The 12,775-nt window shown below is 40.7% G+C and overlaps 1 protein-coding gene across 2 annotated transcripts in view; it reads right to left on the bottom strand.

Annotated features, from left to right (window-relative positions):
- ZNF341 (zinc finger protein 341) overlaps positions 1–12,775 on the bottom strand; it is a 29,069-nt gene that overhangs the window by 14,781 nt on the left and 1,513 nt on the right. The window contains exons 2-5 of one of the 2 annotated variants that reach the window (XM_014071740.2): positions 4,828–4,938; positions 2,860–3,047; positions 1,634–1,783; positions 784–1,008 (exon numbers count right to left, since the gene is read on the bottom strand). In XM_014071740.2, coding sequence (XP_013927215.2) covers positions 784–1,008; positions 1,634–1,783; positions 2,860–3,047; positions 4,828–4,938 — 674 coding nt within the window. Of the gene's footprint in view, positions 1–783; positions 1,009–1,633; positions 1,784–2,859; positions 3,048–4,827; positions 4,939–12,775 lie in introns of those variants that run through there. The other variant, XM_014071738.2, reaches the window with a different exon arrangement.

The raw sequence follows: 12,775 nt of genomic DNA, 5'->3' as shown, positions 1-12,775 counted from the left end.
ATCAAGCAAAAAATGGCCCGTTTTCACTCATTTTTGCCTTCCCCAGCGCCCAAGAGTACTTTGCAGGCCTCCCAAACCTTCTGCACATCCATTTTTGTGAAGGGGCGGGGTTTCAGGAGGCCAAAAATGTATTCAGTGTATAAGACACACCCAGATTTTCACCGTCTTTTGGGGGGGGAAGGTGAGTCTTATACTCCGAAAAATATGGTAGTTCTAATCTACAACCTAATGACCATTTAAATGCAATTTCTGAATAACAGCCTTCTGAAACATCTTATTCAATCTCAATACTGAGTCTATACAGTAAATCTGTAAGCTCTGTGTCTTGAAAGTCAGATTCTTTTAACACCTGACTTAGCTTAGCATTTCATGACACATTGTTAAATGTATTTGTGTTAAGTATTATTTATCTTACTTTTCTATTAAAAAATCATTCAAATGATCTACTATACCTGTAAGTTAATATATGATATTCCTTTTTATGGTCATGTGCGGCCCACATAAGTAATACTTATCTCTCAATTTTGACAATCTGTATAAAACATAATTAATTTCCTTCTTTTGGAGACTGGGAACTATTTCACAACTTTTTTTCTTAGGAAGAAAATCATCACTTATTATAACTTTGTGGATTTAGTTATGCCACTCTCTGTAAACCAACAGAAGTGGCATTTTGAAGCTGAGTAAAATCAGAGCCAGGGTCATTTTACAAAGGCCAATTAGACCATGTAATAATCACAACTGAGAATATAATCACTAATAATCACTGCCAGCCATTTTTACCTCCAAAGGTGGATACGGCTGCATTCCCAGATTCTGTATTTCTACCGTTCCATTCCCAGGCAGGGAGGTAGATGTGCTGTAGACTTCTGCCACTCCCCTGCTACCTGGATTGGCCGGGCCTGGCACTCCAAGGGCTCGAGGGGGTGGAGGGGGTGGCTGGGGGGGTGGAGGAGGTGGGGGAGGCTGAGAAAGGTATCCTGCTCCAGGATGCATATTCAAGCTGCTCTAAAAACAAAGAATGAGAAATTAGTCTTCCTTCCTTCCTCCCCTTTATGATCCATGAATAGGAACAATATTTGCAAGAAGATTTTAACCTTCCTTCTTTAACCAAGGTCAGTATCAATACCCATATTTTTCTGCACACTAGCAAAAAAAATAATCTATACATCTATTTATATTTATTTAATAATGAAGGGATCTTTTTAAAGGAATAAACGTGTCAGCTTACATTTTCAACATAACAATATTATTACATCAAAGAAACTGAATTACGGACCACAAAAGATAAAAAATGCCTCAAGTCAAGGTCAATCCCTGGTTCATACACATATATTTGTAGATTTTTTAGGTAGCAACATTAATACGATTCTATGAATGATGAATGGTTTGGAATGGATGGTTTAAGGTATTTCCAATATATTTTATGCATGTGAAGCACCCTGCGCTTCAAATTGCATTTTGTCCTTCAGATTGCTGCCCAGCCCTTCTACACAACATTATGCATACCATATGTGTTCATCAGACATTAAACATTCTTTTCCAACATACATGTATTAATTTTTGTTTTTATAGCACATTCCAATTGTCAGTGCTTACGTGTGTTTTAAATGGCAGGAAAAAGAATATTTACCTGCACAGTGGGCTGCACTGTGGACATTGGCTGGTCCAGGGTTGTGAAAGCAGACATGGCTGACATCAAAACCTCATCACTCACTAAGATGTTCCCTTGGACCAGTGTTTGGATCAAAGGAGAGGGTGGAACAGTAATATATGTAGAGATCTGTTGAGCAAAATGGATAAAACAAAAACTTGCAATGGATATTAGCTAAGACACTTTTCAGAAAATTCTTCAGTAACACATAGAAACGAAGTAAAACAACTCATTCAGTAAACTATTCACTATAAGAAATGAAGTAAAAATGAAAATTTTGTAAATAAACCTCTCCAATTAAATTATGTAGCATAGTACAAAGGGTAAAATATTGTTCCACTGGCAATTAGTCATTAAACAGGAGGAAATCAGGTTTTTATTTCAGATATTGTATTGCAGCCTTCCCAAACTTAGACCCTAAGCCCATGATGGTGAACCTATGGCATATGTGCGAGAAGTGGCACACAGACCCATTTTTCCGGGCACACAAGCTGTCACCCGTTGCTCTTCCGGGTTCCAGTGTGCCGGTCACCTGGTTTTCACGCATGCGGGAGCGTCACAAACTGGAAGACCAGGCATCTGGTATGCATACACGTGCCAGAAATTGGAACATCATCTTCCTGGCACATGCATGCGCACCAGCTGGCTGCTTTCACGCACGCATGCATGCCAGAAACCAGACGACCAGGCAGCTGGTTTCTGGCACGCGTGCACACACCCGGGTCCCCTTTCGGCACTCAGTGCCGAAAAGGTTAGGCAACACTGCCCTAAGCCCACCCATTCTAGAAGTTGCAGCAGCTTAAAATCAGCTATCTCCACTGCCAATTCTCATACTGAGTCCACTGCCTCTGTTTCACAACACAACAGTCACCAACTTCTCTATAAGGCAGAGGTCCCCAACCCCGGGCTGCAGCCCATTACCTGGCCACAACGTGTTCGGAACCCAGATGCACAAGCGGTGGGAGAGCGAGCATGTACACGCACGCCTGCCACTCCTAGAGAACAGTCCCCCCCCCCAATCTGTCAAACCAGAAATATTGGGAATTGCTGCTCTAAGGTAATGGATGACAACCACTAGCAGGTTTTACACATGTTGAGACTGACTTTGGAATATAAGAGGAAACACTGGTATGTTTAGTACACAGGTATGCTAAAGTACAATTGGTGACCCAACCACAAAAAGTTTCAACATTCAGCATCTCTACCTGACGATTGGTGGTCTGAGCCTGCTGCACTGAGGTAATGGATGGGGTATACACACTGTTAGTAGCTAGGGAGACTGTAGCCAGTGAGGGGGCATTGCCTTGACACTGTTCCCGCTTATGAGTCATGAATGCTGGCAATGAGTTGAATTGCTTCTTACATTTCCCACAGAGAAATACATCTTCATCATCTGAAATTAGGAAAAGAAAAAAAAATTAATCCCAAAAAGACAGAGTTTCAGCCAAACAAAGTGATAAGAAATAATTAACTAAAATTGTCAAGTTCCAGTTAGGAGAATGCTTAGCTTTCTCACAGCAAGCCACATATGAAGTCCCCAACACATATTCTATTCATTTAAAAACTGTTCAAAGTTATGACGGTGCTGAAAAAAAATGGCTTACCCTACATTCCTTGCATTTACAACTGCTGCAGTGTCCCACAGTCACGTGACTGCAATTCGGACACTTGGCAACAAACATGTATTAGTGACAGTTGTAGCATCCAGAGAAGTCAGCAGGAAAAGTTGCAAATGGCAATCATGTTGTGCAGGGGTGGGTTTCTGCCGGCAATACTACCCGTTCGGTGCACGTGTCATTTTGCTCTGAATGCGTGCACAGTTGCCTATAAATAGATCTGCACATGCGCAGAACATTTTAAAAGGTTTTAAAAAGATGTCGTGGTGACCGGGGAACCAGTTTGGGGGGGTGGCGAGCATGCAGTTCCTACTGGTTCAGAGACCCAGTCGCCATTTCCACTACCGGTTCCACCAAACAGGTAGGAACTGGTAAGACCCATCTCTGATGTGATGTCTCACTTAACTACCATGGTGATTCGACCATAGCATGAAAAGGCTGGAGATAATAAGTGGGTCATAAGACTCAACCTGTTTCAGAAAAGGCTACACTCCCCTACATGGTCCAATTTGTACGCTGGACATGCTTTTAGATTCATCTCTATAGGCTCAGGCACACATAATGCCTTTCATTGACCAACATTGCAACAACAGCCATGATGCTACAAAAATAGTCTCGTATCAATAAACCCTGCTTGGTTAATCTGTCATCTAGATTGCCATAATCCATTATATATTGGATTGTCTCTGAAAACCATCCAGAAGTTCTCACCAAATTTGGCAGTAAGAGTACTGACTGGAATTGGAGGTTATAACCATATTATGCCAGTTTTATGCCATGTCATAATTTTTTTTCTGACTGCAGTTGATGAGATGTTAACCTCTAAGGTCCTGCATGGTATAACACCATGGTATTTAAACAAAATTTCAACTAGTATGATTTTAGCCACACAGAATGCCTGAGTGTGGCAGGTAATTTCTCAGATGTGGGCCTTCTCAATGGTAATCCTCCAAACCTGAAATGCTTGGAACCTATTTTATTATCAACACTAGGCAGTAAACGTTCTTAATTGTCACAGGTCTTTTAATATATTCATGATAACATATTACAATACAGGAAACTACTCAGAGCCTTTTTGGAATTGAGTAGCATATAAATTGCAGAAATAAATAAATTAGAATTGGATGCACTACACAGAAATTACTTAGTAATGTATTTGTTATTGTGTTTTTATTATGTTTTTATACTATGTCTTTCTGTGTTTGTTTTTAAAATATCACCTTAATTTCTAACTGTCCTGGGAAAACACTATCCTGAATCAGCACGTGTCTGTTAAAAAAAGAAAAGTAAACAAAACCAAATAAAGTGCTATCTTATGCTAAATGAATGTATGTTAATGGCAGCAAGGTGACAATACATAGCAAATTCACTGCCCTACTGCTAGTAAACATAAAATCGTTTCATTAATATCGTTTCGGGATCATATAGCTCTTCGAATACCTGGGATAAAAGAACAAAGCAGTAGTGCATGCATACACTCACCCACACTGGAACCAATTACTATGTTACTGCCCATCACAAGGAGAAGCAACAAAGAAATCCCAATTGAAGACTCACCCATGGACTGGATGGAGGAAGATGTGTTGACTGTCTGTGATGATGGATCTGTAACACCTCCTTGGCCATCTAACAAGGACTGAACAGCTAGCACTGTCTGATTATCCATTCCTGGAGGGAATAGAAATAGCAGTCAGAAAACCTGTATTACTTCCAGGAAAAAAAATATGAAAAAAACAACTGCAATAAATCCTACTTCAGCACATTAACTTCCATGTTATTTCTAGGTTTCTTACAATGTAGGGATCTTTGTTAACTGTACTTAATCAGACCTGATCACAGTTCAAACTATTGAGCTGTGATCGGGTTTGTTTACAACTATGGTCACACAAACACTTTTTTTCTCCCTCAAAACTGCCACTTCTTTCCTTCCACTAGATAGGTTCTTCTTTTTCTGGTTCCAGTGTGGCAATCCCCAGACTCTGGGCTTTTTTAAAAAAGATTTTTTGAATTAGTGGGTTAGTTTAAGGCCCGATATGACCTGCCTTCAACATTACAACCATTCTCACAATCAGGTGATCGCAATTTTGATACTTGGCAACTGGCTTACATTTACAATGATTGCAGCATTTTGCAGTCATGTGATCATGATTTGCAATTTTCCCAGCTGGGTTTTGACAAGCAAAGTGAATTTGGGGAGTCAGATTTGCTTAAGGATCATGAGGAGAAAAGGTTATAAAATTTGTCCTGGTCATTTGATGATTCACATAACAACCACATTTGTTGTTGTTGTGGCTGAAATTCTGGTTCCAATCGTGGTCATAAGTCAATGCAGTTTACCATACTGTCATTTTATCCCGTATTGTTTAACATTAATTTTATATATATATAAAATTATATATATATATATACTGGTTCGATTCCCAGTAAGGGTATGGCTAGCTGATGAGAGCTAAATAGCTTGAAATAGATCTATACTAGTCTCCCTTTATTTATTTATCAGCACAAATATAACAAATGTAACAAAAAGGCAACAGTAAAAAATATTGGGTTTCTGCTTGGATGGTCTCTTGTGATGAGCCGAAGTCCAGAGAATGGAAGTAGTGATCTTCCTCCCATATTTGGGCATACTGGGGTTGTAACTGGGGTTATATATATACTGGTTGCATGTTAACCTATGAATTAGTTTATTAAATGCAATTGTATTTTTTCCCCTTTCAACTATACCATATCATGTTAAAAGTGCTTACTAAATGAATACTATTATCACAACCACATATATTTACAATTTTCAAATATCAAGCCTCTATTATATAATGGGTTATTATATTCACTGTCAGCTCCGGTCAGACTAGCAGCTGGGCACTGCAGCGCTGCCACAACGTTCGCTCAGCTGGGCATTTTGGGTTCTGCATTTAGTAAATTGCCAGTTCTGGTGGCCCCACATGAAGAGGGACATAGAGGAATACGTAAGGAGTTGTGTTGTTTGCACTATCATGAAGGCCCGGCCTGGCCAGCCTCCTGGACTTTTACAGCAGGTGGCAGATCCAATTCAGCCATGGGAACAGATAGCCATGGACTTCATTGTGGATTTACTGGGCAGCCAAGGGAACAAGGTCATTTGGATGATAATAGACCTTTTCTCCAAGCAGACACATTTTGTAGCATGTACCGGCCTTCCATCTGCTAGGAAACTGCCCAGACTGTTTATTACCCATGTCTATAGACTCCATGGCATCCCCAAAAAGATAATTTCAGACAGGGGAGTGCAATTCACTGCCTGGTTCTGGCGCAGATTCGTGGCAATGGTGGGGTCTTCACAGGGACTTAGTACAGCCTTCCACCCGCAACCAATGGTGCTGCGAAGAGGGCAAATGCGATGGTGAGTTCTACTTAAAATGTTACGTACAGTACCAACAGACCGATTGGGCTGAACTCCTTCCCTTTGCAGAGGTTGCATATAACAATGCAGTGCACAAAGGTACAGGGTTTACCCAATTTCATGTGGCTACAAGGCAGGAGTTTGTCCCAATTCCAGAGTATCCTCAGGTGCACCCAGATGACATGACCTCGCAGGAGTGGATTTCCACATAGGCCAGAGGGAATACCTCTCCACTATATATCTGAGGCTTCCATTGCCATGTAAGAAACTCGGGCCCAAATTCATGGGGCCTTTCCCAATCGTGCAAGTTATTGACTCTCCCCTCTACTGGGGAAAACACATCCAGTCTTCCACTGCAGCCTGCTCCAATCAGTTCAGGCATCTGATATCAGAGGAGACCTGCTACGGCTGCCAGCCCCGGTTACTGTAGATGGGGAAAGCACTATGTAATGCAAAATATACTAGATACCAGGTGGCAGAGGGGATGGTTACAACACCTTTTTTATGGAAAGGTTATCCCCTGTCAGAGGCATCGTGGGTTCATAGCAAGGACTGTAGGGCGCCCCACCTGATAGCGAGATTCCACCGCAGACATCCCACAAAACTGGGGGGAAGGAGTCCTTCGACTAACTGTCTGTAATTTTTAGCTCCCCAAATGCTATCTCCATGGTAGGGGGCCGCATGTCAGCTCTGGCCAGCCCAGAGGCCTGGAGCTACCATTCAGGGGAGAAGACCAGGCCAGCTGCTGAGACTCACCAGGCTTCCCTCCTACACAAGCAGCTGAGTAATCTACAAAGCTATTGACAACTGACTGACAATAATCCATGATTAATTGCCAGGTGGTTTTCATTCTAGGTTACGAGGGGGATGGGTGTGCGCAAGCACGGGGTGCAGCTTATCCTAATTACTAAGTAACTATAAAAGGTGGTGGAGAGCACTGGGTGGCAGCTTTGAGAATTTATTCATTGCCTTAGTGCTCTGTTGGTCAGTTCGTGCCGGAGACACGAGGAAAAATACAAACTGCATTTACAAACCGTTTCTGTGTTTGTCTGTTTTCATTAACGCTTCGGAACCTGACATCCACCAGAGTAAAACATTCTCAAGGAGAGTCCATCAATAAGAATGGGAAGATTATTGTTAGGGAACCAGGGTGTGTGTGTGTGTGTGTGTGTGTGTGTGTATGACTGCAAGGCATGGTACCCTATGCTGTGATTAATTTCAATATCAGAATCTCACTATCTGGATTTAGCGACTAGAGTAATCTTTATTTCCTGTTCCTGTACACCTTTAATTACAAAACACTAGGTTCCTCAATAAACATTCAAAAAGGCAACCTTCACTTTTTCCAAACAACTATCTTCTGAACTTTAGTTTTCCTGGTATAAATATTATGAAACCATTTTTGCAAATATTTTGGCTCTTTGACTGGTCTGCCAATTAATTTTTTGACTGGAAACCAATTCAACTTTCATAATATTTATTACTAGAGAAAATCCATTTGGGAGAAAAACAAAGAGCAGTTAGAGGAGCTTGCATTTTGTTTATGGTTGAAGAAGCAGCTGTTAGAAGAATCCATTTATTAGTATCCTATACCATGATTTTTCTAGGTGAAAAGACCAATATTACCTTCAGCAACTCCAAAAATAATGGATCCTACCAGCTGATGTAGGAATTAATCCAAATATCTCTTCAAGGGTAATGAGCACAACAATATACAAATATGAATATAATTTTGCATTAAAATAGCTTGATATTCATAAACAAGCAAATAATTATTGCAATAAGACGGTCCTCCCTCCTACATCTTCCATCTCTTTTTAAAAATGCTAGCCTGACAGATTACTATGGAGGGTAAAAGTCATAGGGGAGACGAAACTGCTTACAGTAGATTTCATAGTATTCCAATGTAGGAAGCCTAGTTATCTACATGCAGAAGGCTTTGTTTAAATACTATAAAATAAATAAATTAAAAACAAACTTCATATTCTTTTATTAGCTCAAAATTGTTAGGTATTAATTCTACAGATTGATTACATTAAGCATATGTCACTGGAGGAGGGTATAATACAAAAGAACAGAGTAAATGTTATACTATCCACAGGACTGCTGTTGAAAATAACATCCTTATGGCAGATACTCCTTCTCACCATAGCATTTAGGAACATTCTGTGTATGACTCAGTATCATTACACAGCATGTTTTCCGATGCCTACAGCACCATCCTGTTAAAGATAGTTGACCACAATGGGAGCATTCCTAAATTATTACACAGAGGACAAGTCTCTTTAGGCATTTGGTTTTGATACCATATTCAATCAAGGGTATTAGAATCCTTTCATCAGATCATTTTCCAACATTCTCCACATATGAATCTACTTACAGAAAGAGAAAGTACTAATTTAAATAAATATAAATTACTTTCTGTCTGTCCTTGCTATGAAGAGTGAAACACCATTCTGTAATTTGTGGAACAGCTGGTACGACCATTCTAGCTTCCTTGTCAAAAAGATTAGGAAGCTAGAAAAGGACAAATACCAACACAAAGGCACAAATTAAATTGCCAACCATTTCTTCTAAGTAAATATCTATAGGATTATAACTTCAAATTATTAAATGGCTTGTGTATCTTAAACATAAAATCTTTTAAAAAAAATACAAAGTAGATTTTCTCCTCTTCTGCAACATTTAAATGATAGAACCTTAAATCCCTGTCTTTCTTCATACAATGGACAGTTTCACATATTAAACTAAGACATTATTTATGAAACAAATTGCAGTTGTTGGATTTATGTATTATACTGAACCAACACTAAACAAACAATATCACTTAACGTAACGTGAAAACTTAATACGTCGTCAACGAGTGGAATTCCAATTGTTAATGCTTTTAAAATGAATTAAACCAATCTTCTCCAATTCTGTATATCCTCTTGATTATCTCTAGTCAATCTTTATTATATTGCTGAGGATAAAATAAGTTCCAGTATATCAAGATGACACTAGGAGATTAGGAAAGGTTGAACTAGAAAGTCATGCTTAAACATATACTTCTTTTTACAAATGAGGTAGAGATGGCTATTGTTTCATTGTCTGCTTATGAACCAACAGGCAATGATTGTGAGTATCCACACATGGGACAAATGACAACATGTGTCCATGCTGCTACACTAAAGCTATAATTTATTTCAACACTATGGTTTGCCATGGACACTACTGGCAGCTTTAATTAAAAACAGAATTTGGACCTTGACAGAATTTCTTCCTGTTCTGTAAGGAATAAGAGGGATTTTTATTTTTTATTAAGATCAAATTCACTGATAAAAAAGCAAGCTAAGAATCATTATTAGTTTAGCTTTTGCATGGGTCAATTGAAAATTTACATTCATTTAAAACACCACTGTAATATAGTTTGAAACTGCAAGCCAATATCTTAATAAGATCATGCTTCAAGATAACATAGACTAGTAATAATAATTTCACTTCTTCACTCTTCCTCCTCCATCCATAATCCATACTAATTATCTATAAATAAGGCAAAATAAAGTATCCCTCTTGTCATGTAAGCTCTTTCTCATCACTTCCAATAAAAATATATTGATTATAATATTGGTATAAATATTATGTGTTTTAAATACACTAAATGCTTTTCCAAAATTTGGATTAACTATAGTTGGAAAGGAGCTCTAAATTCATACATAAGTCTTATGTGATGTATATGCAAATGTTCAGATAATAACAAAATTTGTCATCATACTTTACAAATCACTTGAAGTATATGTTTTAATAAGATTTCATAAAGAATATACTACATCAACATACCGTTGTCAGTTATCTGTGACAAAAGGTAAAGACTCCAGAAACCCGAGTTATTTTTCATTGTACCAAATAAAGAGCTTTGGGCAAACATCATACATAAGTGCTATATTTTAGTGCCATGTAGAAAAGTTCTTTCATTTTTCTACTAACTGGCTGTCAATTTGATCAAAAGGAAATTGCCAATTTGTATATTGTTGTTTGACAATAAATTCAGAGGGGAGAAAATCAAAATGAGCCTTTGTATCATGAGAATTAGATAGAAAAACTCCTTCAGAAATTTCTTTTAAAAGGAAGATAATTTTAAGAACATCATAAGGTAGATTTTGAAATAGCTTGAGAATATCTTGTGTCCAATATTATTACTAGAGCTATGCTAAGCCTTAAAGATGCACTTAGTAAAGAGACAAGATTTCCAATAAAGATTGGAGTATGGGATCTAGTAATTGTTTCTTTTTAAAAGGTACTGAAAGGAAATTCATTTTAGCCTACTTTTCTGAAAGACTTGTGATATGACAGCCCACTAAAACTGTTTCACTGCTGTGATATCACATGTCACATCAACTAAAAAAACACATGTCAATAGTTGATTTTGTCAGATTAGGCTAAATATTTATCTGGCTTATGTTTTAATGGTGTGGGCAATAGGGCCTAGTAAATAAACGAGTTATGAGTTATGAGTTATGAAAATTTATTTATATGCCGCCCTTTTCCCTGGGGGGACTCAGGGCGGCTTACAACTCAAGTGGGGGGGAACAAACATTTAACACATGAGAACAATACATAATTAAAAAAGCACAACATTCATACCATTCGGGTGGGTTACAATCTTTAGCCCCAGGCCTGATGGGATAGCCAGATTTTAAGGGCTGTGCAGAAGGTCTGGAGGGTGGTGAGGGTACGAATCTCCACGGGGAGATCGTTCCAAAGGGTCGGAGCTACTACCGAGAAGGCTCTCCTCCTCGTGGTTGCCAGTCGACACTGACCGGCAGATGGAACTCGGAGGAGGCCTAATCTATGTGATCTAATTGGTCGCGTGGAGGTGATTGGCAGTAGGCGGTCTCTCAAGTACCCAGATCCACTACCATGAAGGGCTTTATGGGTGACAAGTAGCACCTTGAAGCGCACCCGGAGATCGACAGGTAGCCAGTGCAGCTCGCGGAGGATAGGTGTTATGTGGGTGAACCGAGGTGCACCCACAATCGCTCGCGCGGCCGCGTTCTGGACTAGCTGAAGTCGCCGGATACTCCTCAAGGGCAGCCCCATGTAGAGCACATTGCAGTACTCCAGCCTAGAGGTCACAAGGGCACGAGTGACTGTTGTGAGGGCCTCCCGGGTCACGTAGGGGCGCAACTGGTGCACCAGGCGAACCTGGGCAAATGCCCCCCTGATCACAGCCGACAAATGGTGGTCAAAAGTCAGCTGTGGGTCCAGGAGGACTCCCAAGTTGCGGACCCTGTCTGAGGGGTGTAGTGTTTGACCCCCCAGCCTGAGAGATGGAACACTTGCCAAATTAGTGGGAGGGAAACACAACAGCCACTCGGTCTTATCTGGGTTGAGCACAAGCTTGTTAGCCCTCATCCAGTCCCTAACAGCTTCAAGGCCCTGGTTCATCACGTCCACCGCTTCATTGAGTTGGCACGGGGCGGACAGATACAACTGGGTATCGTCCGCATACTGGTGGTATCTTATCCCGTGCCGCTGAATGATCTCGCCCAGCGGTTTCATGTAGATGTTGAAAAGTAAGGGGGACAGGACCGAACCCTGCGGCACCCCATATGTTAGGGGCCTAGGGGTCGATCTCTGCCCTCCAACTAACACCGACTGCGACCTGTCCGAGAGGTAAGAGGAGAACCACTGCAAAACAGTGCCTCCCACCCCCACCTCCCGCAGTCGTCGCAGAAGGATACCATGGTCGATGGTATCGAAAGCTGCTGAGAGGTCAAGGAGAACCAGGATGGAGGCATGGCCTCCGTCCCTGGCTCTCCAGAGGTCATCGGTCAATGCAACCAAAGCGGTTTCTGTGCTGTAACCAGGCCTGAAGCCGGACTGGAATGGGTCAAGATAACTAGCTTCCTCCAAGGACCGCTGGAGCTGGAAGGCCACCACCTTCTCAACAACCTTCCCCACAAAGGGGAGGTTGGAGACTGGACGATAATTGTTAAGAACGGCTGGATCCAAAGATGGTTTCTTCAGGAGGGGTCTCACCACCGCCGCTTTAAGTGCGGGGGGAAAGACCCCCTCCCGAAGGGAGGCGGTAACAACCGCCTGGATCCAGCCCCGTGTCACCTCTCTGCTGTTAGCCACCAGCCA

Source organism: Thamnophis sirtalis, unplaced genomic scaffold (genome assembly GCF_051295495.1).
Source record: "Thamnophis sirtalis isolate CommonGarterSnake01/CBP01778 unplaced genomic scaffold, rThaSir2_p1.2 scaffold_7, whole genome shotgun sequence".
NCBI lineage: Eukaryota > Metazoa > Chordata > Lepidosauria > Squamata > Natricidae > Thamnophis > Thamnophis sirtalis.
This window is presented reverse-complemented; position numbering and strand designations above follow the sequence as displayed.